Source organism: Hemicordylus capensis, chromosome 10 (assembly GCF_027244095.1).
Source record: "Hemicordylus capensis ecotype Gifberg chromosome 10, rHemCap1.1.pri, whole genome shotgun sequence".
In the NCBI taxonomy this organism is placed as follows: domain Eukaryota; kingdom Metazoa; phylum Chordata; class Lepidosauria; order Squamata; family Cordylidae; genus Hemicordylus; species Hemicordylus capensis.
Genome location: NC_069666.1, coordinates 17,826,205 through 17,845,515, shown reverse-complemented (window position 1 = coordinate 17,845,515; position 19,311 = coordinate 17,826,205). Strand labels below are relative to the sequence as shown.

Here is a 19,311-nt window from a genome sequence, read left to right as displayed (position 1 = left end):
CCTTGTTCAGGTGCTGTACAATCTCATGGCTGTCTTGTTTTTCCTGGTTGATGATGTAATAATCAAGACATCAACATAAGTCACTGGGCTGCTTGGAAAGTCTCCTGCAGAATGTGCAAAAGAATGAGACACTTTGCTAAAATTTGCAAGTCTACAAGCCTGTTTCTCCACATGGTCAAGTTAAACAAAATGTTCCATGACCCAGCCACGCAGAGGCCCATTGGACATGCTTGGCAGCTTCCCAATGGCCACTGTCATGGGGTTGAGGCCCAGAATGGGCTGAAGACCACCCAAACCGGGTGATTTGGCACATAATAGAGGCAGACGGGGAGGGGTAACCTGTGGAGACCCTCCGCAGCCTTAGAGAAGCCCCCCAGAGGGAGGGATTTTAAAAAATTTAACGGTGAACACCACCACCCCGACCAGACCGCACCAGGGGTTTGGGGGTGGCAAAACTGAACGTGCCCAGTCTGGTTCGAGTCAGATCCAGACTCAAACCAAACCGGGCTACCCGGTTTTGTGCACACCCCTAGATTTGACTGATCGTCAGAACAGCCTCATATCACAAAATGGAAAGGAGGGAAGTAATGGATACTAGCAGCTGATGGCCAAATTTTACTTGAGAGTGATTCCTGGTTAATAGCCCAGGATGGTTAGCTGATGTTTCACTCACAGAACCTAATGGTTAGGAGATGGTCTCATAATAGCTGGATATCTCTCTGTGTTTTTGAATGACATAGCCATCAGAATTTGGAACAAGTAAAATCTCTCCAGCTGAGAGAAGGGGATAGATGTGTGGGTGTGAACATGAATATGGCAGTGTGATGAGGGGGGGGGCACTTCAGAAAACAACTGTAAAGCTATGAGAGGATGACATCACCATGGAAGCTAACGCTCATTAATATCCTTTTGATTTTCAGATGTTGAATGCTTGCCCATTGATTGGCCAAGTCCCTATAATGCCACCATTTCACCACTTAAGAATAAATACGGTCTCCAAACAGAAAAGAGCAGGAGTTACATCATGGGAAACTCTTTGTTCCTGCGAGAGCAAATATCCAATGAATCAGATTCTAAGAAAAATCATAAATATACATGGAGGGAAGACAGAGAGAGATGGGGAGAGAAAGCTTGTAAACAGAGGACATAAAAAGCTCCTCTCATAAGAATTCGGCGTGATTAATCTATCAGTGGCTCCTAGTCACTGGTTCTGAATCTGTAGCCTACACGACAGTAGAATAAAGTCTTAAACTACTCTTCAGTCTTGAAGTGTTTCAACATGAAGCATCTTGAAGATTTCATATTTTTAGCACACATCCAGAAAGATGGACACAGAATACCTGTTCTGGTTTTCTGGAAGACCTAATCAATCACACAATTTTCTGGGCCTGTGGTAGCCCCTCTGACTGTGATGACTTTCCTATCCTCAAAGATTTCACAGATAAAAAACAAAGGCACTCTTTTAACACTCCTCCTTCCCGTGCCAAGGATGAATACCTGAGGTCTGGTCTGCTCAGCTCCGTATAGTGTATTCACCCAGAAGGTTGCAAGTTCGATCCTGACCAGGGGCTCAAGGTTGACTCAGCCTTCCATCCTTCCGAGGTCGGTAAAATGAGTACCCAGAATGTTGGGGGCAATATGCTAAATCATTGTAAACCGCTTAGAGAGCTCCGGCTATAAAGCGGTATATAAATGTAAGTGCTATTGCTATTGCTATTCATGTACTCTTTAGTAGCTGTGCTTAGTAAATATATATTTGTAGTCACCTATATCGGGCAGCAGCGAAATAGGAAGGTGCTGGAGGTGGATGCTCACTTCAGTGACAACGGCAAAGGAATCATCTCAGGCTGCATGGGAGAAGGCAATGGTAAACCCCTCCTGTATTCTACCAAGAAAACCACATGGCTCTGTGGTCACCACAAGTCGACACCAACTTGATGGCACAATCTTTTCAGCTCACCCTGCTCAGCTGTTAAAAGCATTGGATCAGATCAGAGCTGATTCCGATCAAGTGCATCCATTCTCCAGAATGCGGGGAATGTTTGCATCTAATCAACTCAAGCTGATGCATCAGAGTCCTTACCTGGCAGCAGCATGCCAGGTAAGGAGGAGGAAAGGGTAAGGGATCTCCTCCTTCCTTTTATCATGAAAAAGCTGCTGCCTTGATAAGCCATGTGTTGGAGACACAGCTCCAGTTGGTGTCTGTTTGCACCTTCTATCCCAGTGACCACCATGAGCATTAAGAGCAGAGGAGAGCTGGTCTTGTGGTAACAAGCATACATTGTCCCCTTTGCTAAGCAGGGTCCATCCTGGTTTGCATTTGAATGAGAGACTACATGTGAGCACTGTAAAATATTCCCATTAGGGGATGGGGTTGCTTTGGGAAGAGCACCTGCCTGCTTGCATGCAGAAGGTTCCAAATTTCCTCCCTGGCATCTCCAAGATAGGGCTGGGAGAGACTCCTTCCTGTTGTTGGAAGTGAAGGACTTTGCGCTGTCTCATATCTCAATGACAGAGGGGAACAGACTAGTGAGTCAGAGGGCTAGAGGGGTCAAGACATTGGTCATCCTTTCTCTACTGCTCTGACACTATCCCTTTGGTATGTCCAAAGCCATTCCATGCCATTCCGTAATGCCACGTAAGGACATTCCAGTTGGTGGCAGCAGCAAGACGGCAACCCACGAGAAACTGCTGCGTGGGGGCCGGAGGGTTGGTGCGCATGCACACACATGCACCTTAGCGGGAACAGTACTCTCCAACAATCTCCCTGCTTAATAATATAAGCCATGTCAGAAATATAAAAGAATCATCACTTCAAAAGATGCCTCTTGGCTTCTGCCACTGTGGCTGGAGACTATGGGAGTTGTGTCCAATGACATCTGGGGACCCAAGTTTGAGAACCCCTGTGCAAGAGAGAAGTTTCTCCAGAATGGGGCAATGTTAAGCTGGTAAGTGAGAGGAGCAGGCAGTAACGCATAACTTTTCACTTGCTGGTTTTCCATTGCAGCCCCCCCTCCCCCAAGTTGCTGCTCTGCCCTGATGGGGTGCCAGACATATGTTTTTTTCAGGGGTGTCACAAGGTTGGAGTGGGGACATAGGAAGCTGCCTTATACCAAGTCAGACCATTGGTCCATCTAGCTCAGTATTGTCTACCCAGACTGGCAGCAGCTTCTCCAAGATTCCACTCAGGAGTCTCTCCCGGCCCTATCTTGGAGAGTCCAGGTAGCGAACTTGGAACCTTGTTCATGCAAGCATGTAGATGCTCTTTCCAAAGCACCCCCATCCCCTAAGGGGAATATCTTACAGTGCTCACATGTAGTCTCCCATTCAAATGCAAACCAGGATGGACCCTGCTTAGAAAAGGGGACAACACATGCTTGCTGCCACAAGACCAGCTCTCCTTGGAACCTTCTGCACACAAGCATGCAGGTGCTCTTCTCAGAGTGGCCCCATCCCCTAAGTGTAGTCTCCCCTTCAAATGCAAACCAGGGCAATCCCTGCTTAGCAAAGGAGACCATTCATGCTTGCTACCACAAGACCAGATCTCCTCTCTTGGACCAGCTCTCTTGGACCTGAGGGGGAAGGTGAAGATGGGCCCTCGCCTCCTCACCTTCTTCTTCCCAGAAGAGGGAGAGCAAGAAGTAAGCTGTCACCCCACCCCTCAGGAGCCTGGGGCCATTTGCCTCCCCCACTTTCAGCTCTTCACTTCAAGCCATTATATCCACAAACATGCACCTGGAACCTTGCAGCAGGAGTGGGAGAAGCTGAGCCTGGGAGAGGTCAATTACAGCAGAAAGGGGTCAGCTGGGGGGAAAGATTTGGCACTCTGTCCTCCACCAATATCTCAGCTGAAAACTGCCCTCTGCCAAATCTCCTTTTTACTACAAGAAGCCACTGCTGCCATTTAAATATACACAGGCAAATATAATGTGTGGTTTAGCTCTATAATACCAGTATAACATTATGGATGTTCTGAAAAAACACACTTATTTTATTATTCATTTCTTGCCTAACATTCTAGGTCTTGTATAAAAGCATATAACTCACTTTCAGTACTGCACAGCATTAAATTGTTATGCTCTAGCAGAGAGGATGGGCAGCTTTCCCAGCCCTCCAAAGTCCACAGTAAGTGGGGCTGCTTTAAAATAATGTCCCCAGAAATGTTCTCTAGGACACTAAACTATTTAGGGTAGTGACATCTGTAACAGATTGGGAGGAGCTCCAAAAAGGATCTCTCCAAACTTAGGGAGCAGGTGAAAAAATGCCAAATGCAATTCAATGTAAGCAAGTGTAAAGTGATGCATGTTGGGGCAAAAAACCCCAACTTCACATGTACACTGATGGGATCTCAGCTGTCAGTAACTGATCAGGAGAGAGATCTTGGGGTTGTGGTGGACAGCTCATTAAAAGGGTAGACTCAGTGTGCAGCAGCTGTAAAAAGGGCAAATTCCATGCTAGGGATCATTAGGAAGGGGATTGAAACTAAAACTTCTTTCTTTCTTTCTTTCTTTCTTTCTTTCTTTCTTTCTTTCTTTCTTTCTTTCTTTCTTTCTTTCTTTTTCTTTCTTTCTTTCTTTCTTTCTTTCTTTCTTTCTTTCTTTCTTTCTTTCTTTCCCATAACATGCATCTCTGGGCGATTTACAATTATATAAGGCCAGGTTGAGGCAGTGGCCAGAGGGGCCTTTTATCAGCTTCGGCTCATACACCAGCTGTGTCCGTTTCTTGAGATAAATGGCCTCAGAACAGTAGTACATCTGCTGGTCCCCTCCGCACTTGACTACTGCCCCCCGAGTGTTTACCAAGGTGATGGCGGCTCTCACGGCTCACCTCCACCTGCAGGGGGTCTGCATCCACCCGTATTTGGACGACCTTTTGATCAGGTCAGCCTCATTCGAGACAGCTGCCATCCATGTCCAGACCACCCTGACATGTCTGAAGGACCACGGTTTCATGGTGAATCACGAAAAGAGTCATCTTTGCCCATCTCAGTCTCCCCAACATTTGGGAGTGGTTTTTCACATGGTCCCGGCCTTAGTGATGCTTCCAGGAGACAGGAAGGTCAAGCTTACCTCCACCATCTTGCCCCTCCTTCAGGCGGAATCAGCGGACCTGATGCTTCTGGCTCATATCTTGGGCATGATGACAGTGGTGATAGATTCAGTCCCTTGGGCCAGATGGCACTCCTGGCCACTGCAGAGGCTTCTGCTTCCCCTTCAGGAGGACATGATGTCGGTCAATCACGTTCCCGTGAACCTCTCTTCCAAGGTGAAAATGTCCTTTTACTGGTGGCTCTCCAGGGCTCTGGATCGGGGCCTACCATTCGTAGTACAGGAAAAGAATTATAGTTACCTTGGATGCCAGCTGGTCAGGCTGGGGAGCAATGTGCGAGGGTCAGCCTACCCAGGGCCTATGGACGGAGTCAGAAAAGAAGTGGAGCATCAACCGTCTAGAACTGCGAGCAGCCAGATTGGCTCTCCTGGCATTCCGCCACCTGCTTCAAGGAAAACATGTCCTCATCAGGACAGACAATACGGCTGCCAAGGCCCATATCAACCGTCAGGGAGGGACGCGGTCCAAGGGCCTAATGTTGGAATCAGATCTCCTTTTCGACTGGGCCAAAAAGAACTTTCTCTCCATCACCACCGAGCATCTAAGCAGTGTGGACAACACTCAAGCGGACTGGTTGAGCCGCCAGTCCGTAGACCAGTCAGAATGGAGCCTTCATCCACAAGTATTCCGCCACATCACAGACCACTTGGGGACCCCTTGGGTGGACCTGTTCTCGACCACCAGCAATGCCCAGCTTCCAAGGTTCTTTTCAAGGTTCCTCTCCCCCCGAGCAGAAGGGATGGATGCCCTCACGGCTACACTGCACAGGCAGGTATCGGCCCTGACTTCAGTTCTTGACATTTCGGACCCAGGTACCAAGTCCTTGCACCCCCACATTTCTCGCTTTCTGAGAGGGGCTGCCAACATTGCCCCGCCTCCGGTTCCCCGTTTTCCTTCTTGGAACCTGAACAAAGTTCTGAACGCCCTGACGGCGCCTCCGTTTGAGCCTTTGCATTCCATCCCTCTCAAGCTGCTCTCCTACAAAACCCTGTTCCTTGTTGCCATCACTTCTGCCCAGAGAATTTCAGAGATGGGAGCCCTTTCCTCACGCAAAGAACTGTGTGTCTTTCACCCGGACGAAGTTAAGTTGGGCCTGGACCCCACATTCTTACCTAAGGTCAACTCAGTTTTTCATCGGGCTCAGGAAGTCATTCTCCTTCGTTCTGCCCGAATCCCTCTCACCCAGCGGAGGAACGATGGCATAAATTGGATGTCCGTCGTGCTCTCCGATTGTATGTGAGATGCACTCAGGATCTGCGGAAAACAGACTCCCTCTTTGTGTCTTTTTCCTCGCACAACCTTGGACAGCGTCCCGCCAAATCCTCCTTGGCCGCTTGGATCTGTGCTTGCATCAGATTGGCGTATGAAGCATTGGGCCTGGTTCCCCCCACGGGCATCATGGCCCACTCTACTCGCAGTGCCATGGTTTCTGCGGCTTTCTCATCCCAAGCTCCATTGGCAGATATTTGCAGAGCAGCTACATGGAGCTCCACGATGCCGTTCATCCGCCATTATAAGATTCCTTCCTTCCTAGAGTCTCAGGCGGCGTTCGGCCGCAGGATTCTGCAACAGGTGGTCTAAACATCCTCCCCTCCCATTTCCAGTGTTACCCCTTCGGGGGGTCTGTTCAGCTTGGGCATGTCCCATCATGATGAACTCCAGACAGGGGGAAAAGGAACATTGGGTCTTACCTTGTGAAGGGTCCTTTTTCCCTGATCTGGAGTTCATCAGGCCCACCCGGATGTTATTGGTTTGCTTCCTGTCTAGTTGTTTATAAGCTTGGGCCATTTTGGGGGGGCGGAGGTATGTACCCGGGTCACAGTTTCTCTATTTCTGGTTCCCTTGGAGCTTGCATTCAGCTCCCTCCTCTCCAAACTTTAATACGTTCCTGTTTGGTTCTCTATGCATTGGCTTCTTTTGCTTTTCATGTGTCCAGTTTTTTCTCCAGCAGAGCACAATTAGTCCTCGCCACCTTCACGTCAATCCCGGAACTGGGGAAGGCACCCAGTGGTGGGAGGAGCTAGGCTAATTGATCTTCCAGCCTTGTCTGAGCATGCTCAGTACTTGATCTCATCATGATGAACTCCAGATCAGGGAAAAAGGACCCTTCACAAGGGAAGACCCAATGTTCCTTTCTCTGCAGCTTTTGGTCCGTTTATTCCTGCACCCCTCCTGCGTTACTGAAATGCATGTATGCATTTATAAGTGATAAAAAACTGCAGAAAAGCAGTCAGTGTGATCATGTGTACAACTGCATCAATATGATTTTAGGGGTATGTTTCCCATATTTAGGAGTGCTTGTGTGCATCATTAAAACACTGCACAAAAGGCATCTAGAAGCAATTGATCGATTGATCGATTGATCGACTAAATGCCGTCAAGTCGGTGTCGACTCTTAGCAACCACATAGATAGATTTTCTCCAGTATGATCTGTCTTCAACTTGGCCCTTAAGATCTCTCAGTGGTGCATTCATTGCTGTCATAATCGAGTCCATCCACCTTGTTTCTGGTTGTCCTCTTCTTCTCTTTCCTTCAACTTTTCCAAGCATTATGGACTTCTCAAGAGAGCTAGGTTTTCGCATAATGTGTCTGAAGTACGATAGTTTGAGCCTGGTCGTTTGTGCATCAAGTGAAAATTCTGGATTGATTTGTTCTATGATCCATTGGTTTGTTTTCCTGGCTGTCCATTGTATCCTCAAAATCTTCTCCAGCACCAAAGTTCAAAAGCATCAATACTTTTTCTATTTTGCTTCTTCAAAGTCCAGCTTTCGCATCCATAGAGTGTCATGGGGAAAACCATTGTCCAGACGATTCTAATCTTTGTAGATGTAGACACATCACAGTATCTAAATATCCTTTCCAAGGCCTTCACTGCAACCCTACCAAGTGCTAGTCTGCGACGTATTTCTTGACTGCTGGATCCTTGACTGTTGGTAGTTGATCCTAAAACACAGAAGCTATCCACCACTTCACTTAATTATCAATTCTGAGGCTGGTTGCTATACCTGTGGTACAGCGGGGAAATAATTTTCCCAGCGAGCAAAAGGTTGCCGGTTCAAATCCCTGCTGGTATATTTCCCAGACTATGGGAAACACATACAGTATATTGGGCAGCAGCGATAAAGGAAGATGCTGAAAGGCATTATCTCAGGCTGTGCAGGAGATGGCAATGGTAAACCCCTCCTGTATTCTACCAAAGCAAACCACATGGCTCTGAGGAGTTGACACCAACTTGATGGCGCAAATTACTTTACATTTAGTTGTAGTCCCATTTTTTTCCCACTGTGCTCCTTGACTTTCATTACTAGAGCTTGCAGTTCATCTGCATTCTCAGCTATCAGAGTGGTGTCCTCAGCATAGCGCAGGTTATTGATGTTTCTTCCTCCAACTTTAAAAACACACTAATGTTCTTCCAATGCAGTTCCTCTCAGTATATGTTCAGCATATACACTGAATAAATAAGGAGAAAGCATACAGCCTTATCTTAATCCTATCTCATAAAGGAAGCTCATTTGCAGTGCACTGTTCAATCCATGTGCAAATGTGCCTTAGTCCAGAACAGGGGGGAAGATGCAAGCAAAAGGAAGTGAAAGCTGAGGCTAACTACACATCTTCTAGTTCCAGGCAATGTTAGGAATTATGTTAGCTGATTAAGGAGGCATTCACAAATTCAGGAGCAGCATAACCCAAGGAGCCGGGTCTCACAATCAGTGAGACCTGGTTTGGGGAGCTAAGCGGGGAAAGCGGGAGCCCTGGGTGGCCGGATTGGCTGCCCACACAATTGCCGGCTCCGTGATGGAGCCGGCGGGGACTGGAGAGTTCAGGGGCTGCACGGCCCCCAGAAGCTCCAGTATGTCCTGCGCGAGTGCGCAGGGCATACTGGAGAGACCCCCGGAGTCAGGAGGTGGCTTTTTGCCTCCCCTCTGGGGGTCTACTCATGAGTAGCTGAGGAGCCATGCTGCGGCTACTCACGATCGGGAAGCCCAGGTTAGCGGAGTGAGCACTCCGCTATCCTGGGCTTAGAGGAGGGCTACAAAAGCGGGTGACCTGCTTTGACTCAACCGGTCTCCATCATTCCCTGTCACTCAGGGGATGATGGGAGTTGTAGTCCAACCACATCTAGGGAACCAAGTTTGAAAACTCCTGGAACAAGGAGAATCCACTCATCTCTAAAGGGGGCATTCCTAATGGTGAGGTGAATCCCATACTTGCATTGTGGTAAGTGAATCTGTGAAGCGACAGTGTCTTGTGCACTTAAGAATTAAACCAAATCAAGCACACATGGAAACTGGAATCCAACTGCCTTACACACATTCCTCCTGAGCTTGAACGCCTCACTTGCAAAAGGCAGATGGCAGAAACTGAATGAGAGCGACCCTTAAGGCACATGTGCATTCTAAACAATGCAGGCCTTTTAATCTCCAACACATTTGTTCTGTGTGTGTTTTTAAGCCATCCGCGTGTCACTTGGTGAAGGTGGCCCCAGAATCGTTAAAAGCATTCCGCCTGCAGCTGGCAGCTTGGATGTCCAAGGCTCTCTGGCTCTTTAAATGTTCCTCTTCTGCCAGAGCACCTCCCCCTTTTCTGACACAGCACAAGGCAAGCATCTTTAAGCTGAGCAATAGCCTTTAGGCTGGCAGACGAGGAGGATGCTGAGGGAACCAGGACAGCTCTCCACAGCTCACTAGCAGAGAGGACGTGGAGCAGGCAGCTGCAGTGCACACACACAACACATCACACACACACACACACACACACACACACCCTGCTGAGCAGCCAACACAAAGCTCTCAAGCAGGCACACTGGGAGATCAGATTTGCAAACAGAAAGCCCAAGCAGCAACCAGCATCATCTCTCTGCCTGCCTGCCTGCATGGCTTTCCTTTCCGATGGAGTGCCGGGCATCAGGAGGTGCCGCTCACCAGCCTTGCACTGCTGTCACTCAAGGCACAACAGGAGAGCCCTGAAGCTTTAGAAGGAGCCGGGTCTTCTTTGGCCTCCGCCTTGCCAGCTGCCAAGGGGCCACCCCAGGATATGAGCGGCATCCAAGCCCAGTTCTGAATGGCTCCAGAAGAGGTAGTCAGCAGCCAGTCCAGAACCGGTCGTCGTCGTCTTCTTCCTTGCACAGCTCAGCTGAATCGCTCCAGGGTGGCTGCTGGCAAGAAGCTGACCTAGCAACATCCTCTGCCTTGGGGAGATGAGGTGGAGAGAAGGATGGTGACGCTCTCCTCTGCCCATGGCAGCTTCCACTGGAACCATGTCACCTGTGGACTGGCGACCAGGGCCCAGGGGCCAGCCGAGAGGTGTCCTTCAGCTCTGCAGATGGAAAGGCTGCAAAGCTCATGCTTCTGAACTGAACTGATTCATCTTCCCATCTGGGTGGCTTCCTGGTTGCAGGGAAGAGGGGCTCTCTCGATTCATGCAGGGAGTGGGCACAGTTTCCTCCTCTCCCCACTTCTCTCCTCCATACTTGAAGGAAACCAGAAGGGCAACAATAACAATGCTTCCTTGTGCAATTTGATGGGTCAATTGGAGAGGGGTGGGCATACCCTAGATTTTTTTTTCTTTTTCCATGGATGTACCAGCTCCACAGAAGGGGAAGAGGACCCAAGAATCTGCTGGCAACATCCAAAAGCACAGGAGGAAAGGAACCCAGGACCTGAATCAGAGTAAATTGTCAGCAGAACGGGGACTAAAGCAGCCGCAGCTTCTCTAGTAAGTTGGCTCTTTAAGTCATCTTAGCAGATTTTTAAAAAATGAGCTATTCTTTTCTTTGCAGAGCAAATGCTTTGAGAACCCCTTGAAGCCCATGCAGGCAGTTGCAGTCCCAGCTCTAGTATTCAAGGGCCCAGAAGGCGATTATGGGATTTGGGCTTGTGTGAATGCCTGTGTGGATGTGCTAAAGTTTGTTTCGTGGATGGGAGAGGGGATATTCAGAGAGGCGCAGAAGCCACCACTCACTCACAGTTTTATGCACTGATGTGCAAGTCTTCATGCCTGATGATGCTGATGTAGAGCGGGGATGTTTTCCTTCTTGGAATGGACCCTTGCCAAATTACTCGTTCTTTGCAATGAAGAGAGGAGAGCTGGTCTTGTGGTACCAAGTATGACTGGTCTTCTTTGCCAAGCAGGTCCTGCCCTGGTTGCATATGAAAGGGAGACTTGATGTGTGAGCACTGTAAGAGATTCCCCTTAGGGGGTGGAGCTGCTCTGGGAAGAGCAGAAGGTCCCAAATTCCCTCCCTGGCATCTCCTAGAAAGGGCTGAGATCGATCCCTGCCTGCAACCTTGAAAAAGCTGCTGCCAGTCTGTGTAGACAATCCTAAGCAAGATGGATCTTTGGTCTGACTCAGTATATGGTCGCTTCCTATGTTCGGTTAGACCTGCTTGGGAAGTGATGCAATTTATGGGACCATGCAAAGGACGATCATAGAGCAAGGCGTGACCCCTTGCACGAAGTAGGGCTCGCTTTCAGTAGCGCAAAACCCTGTTTGGTGGTTCTTGTTGATGAGAGCAGGCTGTTCGGAGTGCTTTCTGGGGGGAATGGAAGCCACCCACAGGAGTGCTGGGTCAAGTTAGAGCAAAAGTGGCTTAGAAGGTCCATGGCGTTCTCTAAGGAGCACTTCATCTGATGTTGCTGTGTTTCTCTTTCTCTGTATAGGAAGTGGAGTGGGATTCTCTGTGCTTCCAGCATCTCATGGATGCATCCCTCTTACGCCTAAAACTGCAGCAGGCATTTTAAGGAGCTTCCCAAGATCCCAACAAGAAACCTCCCAGTGTGGGTCAGTCTACAAACCAGGCAATAGTGATGGGAATGGTACCAAAGCAATCCTGCCCCGTGGGGACCCCCTCTGGAAAAGGCGTGTGGGAAAGGTGCTGAGGAAGAAGCCAAGACACTGCCTGCAGGAGCACCAAGGAATTCTTCTCTTCTTCTCCCAAGGGACCATGCTGAACTGACAGGTGGTGATGCCCTTTCTGTCGGGCTAGCAAGCACTCCACCGGTTGGCACAGCCTACTGGCTTCGTCCTGCACTTTAGACCCTGGCATTTCAAAGCTGGCAGAGTGGAGCAGCACAACGATGCTTTAACCCCTTCGGGAGCCTGTTCATGGCGATCCCTCCCCACCAACCTTGCAGTCAGAAGATAGTCCCCGTTCTCCAGTATCTGTGAGATCCTCTGGAACAGATGTGTGCTGGATCCATTCCTTGTTTAGTCCTACCCTAGATGCCCCAGCTTTGCTGTCCTGATCCGGCTAGGGTGGGGAGACCAAAAGGTGGCCAGTGAGTGAGGTTGGGGCTTTCTGGGGCAGGGGGGGCGTTAAGATGTGGAGATCTCCCCAGCCAAGTGGGGCTCCGTGGAGACACAGTCAGGCCGGGCGAAAGCAGAATGCACAAGGCGGCAGCTCTACCCCAGCGCCACGGCACCCTGTGAAGGATGAACTCCCGGTGCTTGCCGGAGAGGCAGCCCACTGACGACGCAGCCAACGGCAGCAAGACCAGCGAGAGGGAGCGCATCAGGGGGCGCATGAAGATGGTGATTGGGCAGCTGGAAGGCATCCTGCAAGAACTCAAGGAGGTTGCCAAGGAGCTCCGTGAAGTAAGTGTGGATCCTCGCGAGAGTGGGAGGATGTGCAGTAGATCCAGGGTTGGGGATCCGAGAGCCGTGAAATGCAGAGCAAAGGCCTGGTTGGACTTTTGTCAATTGGTCGTGCGTAACCGGGGTTTGGGTCTAGGAACATCATGCACACGGATGTGCAAAGGGAGAAAGGGGAAGAGGCAGTGTGTGCACATGAATACTGATGAGCAGACTTGCAGGGGGAGTCTAATTCCTTGTTTCAAAGCCTGATTCTGTTTACCTGCTGCAACCTTGCTTCCATGGAATGTCCCAATTGTTTTTGAACATGTTTTGACTCTAATGAGGACAATGCATCCTGGTGTTTGTAGTCTCAAGGTGGCATAAATGCTCTGTGAATCTGGATTTCAGTTTTGGAGACATTGATGCATGGGATTTGTATTCTCAGGGCTGCCTAAATGCTCTGCTTCATTCTTGGTCATGGGGCTTGTCATCTCAAGGCTGCAGAAATGCTCTGTGGATCTGTGTGTCATTCTTGATCTCATTGCATCATTGGGTTTGTAGTCTCAAGGGTGAAGAAATGCTCGGCGTGTCTGCCTTTCATTCTTGATCCCATTGCATCATGGTATTTATAGTCTTAAAGTTGTGCAAACACGTGCCAAATTCAGAAGTGTGCATTTTACTCTATATGCACCCAGGATCATGAGACAGAAGCTGATTTCTCTTGCAAGTGTTAAAATGTTGCACATGTGCAACACATTGATGCCTGATAGATGTGAGAATACATAAACCATCGACAAGGTGGAAAAACATCCTGGTATGACATAAACAGGCCGTGGGTTCTTTGCAAGTATGGCATATTGGGCCTTTGGGATGTTCATCATAGAATTCACAGTAGCAATAGAAATACTTAGAATCACAGTATTTGGCAATAGATCCTGCTTTTTTGTAGGGTCAGGGGTGGGGGTAGGCCTGTGTGAGAAAGAGAGTGATAATTCCACGTCCTTGGAAACTGGTTGTAAGCTGTTTTATTTGTATTAAGGGATCGTGTATTCCTGTTGCCTAATACAATGATATCTCACCAGGCTCTGATTAGACTAATGGCCTAAACTGTAAGGCATGGCAGAATCTAATCTCTGTGCATCCTGGAAATTCCCTTCAGAGGGGAGAAGGGGGCAACACAGCCATCTTGTAGAAATCCACCCGTTCGAGGATTGAGGCACATTCCTGAAATAGCATCTGCTCCTACAAATGGCTAGCAGGAAAAAGGTGAGAATTACAAGAAACCAGGGAGGCTCAACATTTAATTTGAGTGTTAGCTGACTGCAGATCAAATCCCTAGAGTGGAAAACTAGAGCACTGCCCTGGAATATTAGAAGCACTATTGTTCAGTGTGTATCTGGGATCATACAGAGTGCTGAGGGAGAGAGAGAGAGAGAGAGAGAGAGAGAGAGAGAGAGAGAGAGAGCAAAGCAAGCTTTCAGCAAGATGGCTGGGTTAGGGAGACGGGTCCTAGCCAAGCCTCCCCCGCACCCTGCACGTGCTTATTTTCCAAATCAATCCTTTTTGTGGATTGAAGGAACACTCTATCCAGTAAGCCACTACTGTAGGCTGAAGTGGTACAGTCCAGAAAAAGGTTCATCAGTTCAGCAAGAACTAAGGAGAGGAGAGCTGGTCTTGGGGTAGCAAGCATGACTTGTCCCCTTAGCTAAGCAGGGTCTGTCCTGGTTGCATATGAATGGGAGACTTGATCTGTGAGCATTGGAAGAGATTCCCCTCAGGGGATGGAGCCGCCCTGGGAAGAGCATCTAGGTTCCAAGTTCCCTCCCTGGCAGCTTCTCCAGGATAGGGCTGAGAGAGATTCCTGCCCAGGCGCGGCTCGTGAATGCGCCTCGGGGTGGTGGTGGTGGCTTCTTTAAGGTAAACGGAGCCGGTGCTCCGTGCCGCCCAGCAGCCCCCGCAGCGGGGAATCACCTCCACCACTCACCTGGCTCCCACGGAGCCCCCGCCAGCGGCCAGGTGAGTGGTGGAGGCGATTCCCCGCCATGGGGGCTGCTGGGTGGCACAGAGCACCGGCTCCATTTACCTTAAAGAAGCCACCCGCTGCCCACCCACCAACCCCCAGAGGAGAGTTCACAAGCCGTGCCTGCTCCTGCCTGCAACCTTGGAGAAGCCGCTGCCAGTCTGTGTAGACAATCCTGAGCTAGATGGACCTATGGTCTGACTCAGTATATGGCATCTTCCTATGTTCCTATAACTAGGCCTCAAATGTTGGTCTGGACAAGGGCAGAGGTGCTCTTACCCCTGGACTTCCAGGCTGAAATCCAGGACCTCCATAGCCCCTGGGGGCCCCCCAAATCCTATTTAGTCTGTCCCCAGTGGTGTGGTCACCCGACTGAGCATGATGATGCTTAATTTGCAGGAGATGTGGAGCCTCCAAAGGCCTTTAGGTCTAGGCTCCAAAATGACCTAGGTGCACCTCTGGACAAGGGTGCACAAGGGGCACACAATTAGCCCTTCATGTGTCATTCATAACCTTAAAAAACAGCACTGGTTATATGAGAAGGGCAGGAGAACAGTGATGTTGCTAGAACTCTTCTTACTACTACTATTACTTATAATAATAATAATTAATAATACACCACTGCTTTTCAACATTAATAGGTTTTTTGCTGGTCAGTGACCATGGTAAAGATGATGATGATCCCTTTTCAACAAATAGTTCTCAAAGGAATTTACAGAGAGAGGAAAGATAATAAAACAAAGGGATTCACGCCCTAAAAAATAAAAACAAAGATAGACACCTGCAACAGCCACTGGAAGGATGCTGTGCTGGGGTTGGATAGGGCCAGTTGCTCTCCCCCTGCTTAATCTAGATATATTGAAATATCATCACTTTGAAATGTGCCTCTTTGCCCAGTTAGCAGGTGCTTGCATTTAGGAGCCTCTGGGGTCTTGTTCTGTTTTTCATGGTATAAGCTTAAAGAGGTCGAGAAATCCAAGACTTGGGGTGTGATAGTTAATAAAAACTGTAATACAAGTCTTTGAACTGGGAGGCCGCACAAGCTGTTTTCACGTGTTATGCACAGTGCAGGTACAGATCTCTTTGCAGATACAGTTGGTCACATGTTTTGTTGAATGCACAGCAGAGAGGAGAGCTGGTCTTGTGGTAGCAAGTATGACTCGTCCCCTTAGCTAAGCAGGGTCTGTCCTGGTTGCATATGAATTGGAGACTTGATGTGTGAGCACTGTAAGATATTCCCCTCAGGAGATGAAGCCACTCTGGGAAGAGCAGAAGGTTTCAAGTTCCCTCTCTGGCTTCTCCAAGATAGGGCTGAGAGAGATTCCTGCCTGCAACCTTGGAGAAGCCGCTGCCAGTCTGTGAAGACAATACTGAGCTAGATAGACCAATGGTCTGACTCAGTATATGGCAGCTTCTTATGTTCCTATCCATACCATGCACGGTTCCCTTTTAAAATGAACCCAGGAACAGTCATCCACACGCAGACATGTAGGAAAGTACAGACATTTGAATGCAGGTACAACATCATGATTCCAGCATTGGGTTAGACAAGCTTATGGACTGCATACCTTCTTTTCTCCAAAGAATGTGAGAGTATCATTGTTCACTGGTTTCTACAGCAGGGCTACACAAACTTTGGATGACCAGCTCTCACCATCCCCAGCCACAGTGGGCAATAATCAAGGATGATGGGAGTTGTAGTGCCACATCTGCAGAATGGCCAACATTGTGCACCCCTTGCCTAAAGTCCTAAAAACCCATAATTGAGGCCGCTTGCCTTTCTTGGTTTGAGCTGAGATGCGTGGCCAGGAGATTTCTAAACCAATGCAATACTGTACAAACAAGCATTCTGAGTAAATTTAGAAGTCTCGGGGCGGGGGGGGAACTCTCCAAATACTTTAATGGATGGTAAAGGTAAAGTGTGCCATCAAGTCGGTGACAAACACAGAGCCATGTGGTGGTCTTGTGTAGAATACTGGAGGGGTTTACCATTGCCAACTCCCGCACAGCGTGAGATTTTATTTTTTACTCTTTCTTATTTATTTATTTATTTGTTTATTTGCATTTTATATCCCGCTCTTCCTCCAAGGAGCCCAGAGCGGTGTACTACATACTTAAGTTTCTCCTCACAACAACCCTGTGAAGTAGGTTAGGCTGAGAGAGAAGTGACTGGCCCTGAGTCACCCAGCTAGTTTCATGGCTGAATGGGGATTTGAACTCGGGTCTCCCCGGTCATAGTCCAACACTCTAACCACTACACCACACTGGCTCTGGATGAGGGCTTTAATTCAGCATCTTCCTATATAGCTGATAGCTGCTGCCCAATATAGGTGTTTCCCATAGACTGTGAAACATACCTGTGGGGATTCGAACCAGCAACTTCTGGCTTGCTAGTCAAGTCATTTCCCCGCTGCACCATCAAGCTGGGCAGATGAAGCTGTATCTGTAACTTGTATCCATCCACTGGTACATCTTATTCACTGACTGGCAGCAGTCTGAGTGGGTTTAAAGAGAAGTCCCCCCCCCCATCTCTTGCATCTTCTTCATTACAAGCCCCACCGCCCATTGAGGTCAGCTGAGGAGATCCGTCTCCAGTTACCACCGACTCGTTTGGTGGCTACACAGAGATGGGCCTTCTCGGTCACTGCCCCGAGATTGTGGAATGCGCTCCCTGCTGAGATACGATCCTCCCCATCTCTGGCAATTTTCAAAAAACACCCGAAAACCCATCTCTTCACCCAAGCTTACTCAGCATCCTAAATTTTGAGGGTTTTAAAATCTGGTTTATTTTAAAATTTAAAACCTGATTTTGGGGTTTTTTAATTACTGTAATGGTTTAATTGTTGTTTTAAAATGTTTTTAAATTGTTGGTTGTTATATTGTTTTTAATTTGTTTTAGCTCTTTACTGTTTTAGTGGTTTGTTTTAGCTGTAAACCGCCCTGAGCCATTTTGGAGGGGCGGTATATCAACCAACCAACCAATCAAATAAATATTTCAAATGGTGGCGGGCGGTGGGGGGGGACTTAGACAGAGCAGCTTGCCTCAGACTGCCTAGTCACATCGCAGATATGAGATTTGCACTAGTAAGGCTCCATAACTCAGTGGTAGATAATCTGCTTTGCATTCACAAGGTCCCAGGTTCATCCCCGGGGATCTCCAGTCTCTCAGCCTCCTCATGAAGAGGCTGGCAGCCCCGTTTTTGCTGCCTCCTTCTCAACCTCCCTCCCTCTGCTAGCTCCAGTCCTCCACACAAAGAGCCCAGGGGCCCATTTTTGTTGGCTGCTTCGCTGCTCACAGTGGTGCCGTCACCTTCTCCTCTACCTCCCCTCCTCCCGCCACCAGGTCTCATCCTCCTCTCAAGGAAGCCAGCGGCCCCATTTTCGCCACCTGCTCAGCCATCCTTGGCAGTTCTCAGTGGTGCCGCTGTTGTGAACTACACCTGGTTTTGCACTCTGTACATACACAGAGGGAAAGAGGGAAAGTCACATCATGCACAAACTGAATTGGTTCTTGGAGATGGTGACCATGTAGGATCTGGGCGCACAAACAGGGATAGAGAGAGACACACTCAGAAAGTTCAATGGGCTTTATTATAAAAAGTTGCTCATCAGGATAAAATAATCCACATTAAAAAACATGTTTCCGATTCAAGGTGTAGTGTAATGTGCCTAACTAACATGTGTGTGTGCAATCAGTAATTACAGATCTAGCAATTCCTAAATAAAACATTTAGAGAGAAGGAGGAGGAAGGGGGGGGCTTAGGAAGGGGGTAGCAGTGATTAGTAAGGAGGAGGAAAGTAGGGATCCAAGGCTTGCGAAGGCAGCATATTACCAGGATCAGAGGCTTGAGAACGGTGGATCTTTCAGCTGAAGGAGAGAAGGTTTTGGCTGGAGACAGGAGCTCTTGGATCAAGCATGCAGTTTGCTCAGAGCACGGCTGAGAGTCAGAGCACCATGGCTGGGGAAGTCTTGACTTCTCACTGCGCAGCAGAAGTCACAAACAGTCCCTTCTCCCATGGAAAGAGTTCCTGCCTCTAGCCCGTGGCTTGGGCAGCAAACCCTTGGATTGCTCGTGAGCAGATCTTGCTTGTAGGCACAAGACTGCTTGTAGGCAAGAGACTGCCACTTCTCTGTCCAGTAAGCTATTCTTTATAGTTGTCTCTTCCTTTGATCTCCCATCATCTTTCCTGGGTCCCAAAAGGTGACAACTTGCTGCTACCTTCTGGATAATGTCTTTTTAATTATTCAGGCAGTCCAGGGAGATCTTAATCCCATCTTCTGTTAGCTGCTATCTTGAGGAGGGGACATTGCCCAAGGCAAATCTGCCTCTCTGAGCTGCAAATGGGCATCTTCTCTTGTCCCCAGATTTGAGCCTGGTCCCAGAAGGTGTTAGTAAAAGGACTAAATCTACAGGTGTTCTCCTAGGGTGGAATTTCTATAGACAGCAACTGAGTAATCCCCTTTGGGCATAGCAGAGCAATCATTGACAAAGATTAACATGGACTTCTTGCAACAGGAAAGGGGAGATCAGCCCCTGGCCTCTTCCACAGACATTGTCTGATAGTGAGTTGCATTTTAGCATATTGATTAGCTCAGGCCTAGCCCTT

The 19,311-nt window shown here is 48.6% G+C and overlaps 1 protein-coding gene across 1 annotated transcript in view; it reads left to right on the top strand.

Annotated features, from left to right (window-relative positions):
* The first annotated feature begins 9,733 nt into the window (after positions 1 to 9,733).
* INSYN1 (inhibitory synaptic factor 1) overlaps positions 9,734 to 19,311 on the top strand; it is an 87,795-nt gene continuing 78,217 nt past the window's right edge. Inside the window, exons 1-2 of the mRNA XM_053273104.1 lie at positions 9,734 to 10,825; positions 11,771 to 12,704. Of these exons, the coding sequence (XP_053129079.1) occupies positions 12,543 to 12,704 (162 nt within the window). The 5' untranslated portion in view covers positions 9,734 to 10,825; positions 11,771 to 12,542. The remainder of the gene's footprint in view (positions 10,826 to 11,770; positions 12,705 to 19,311) is intronic.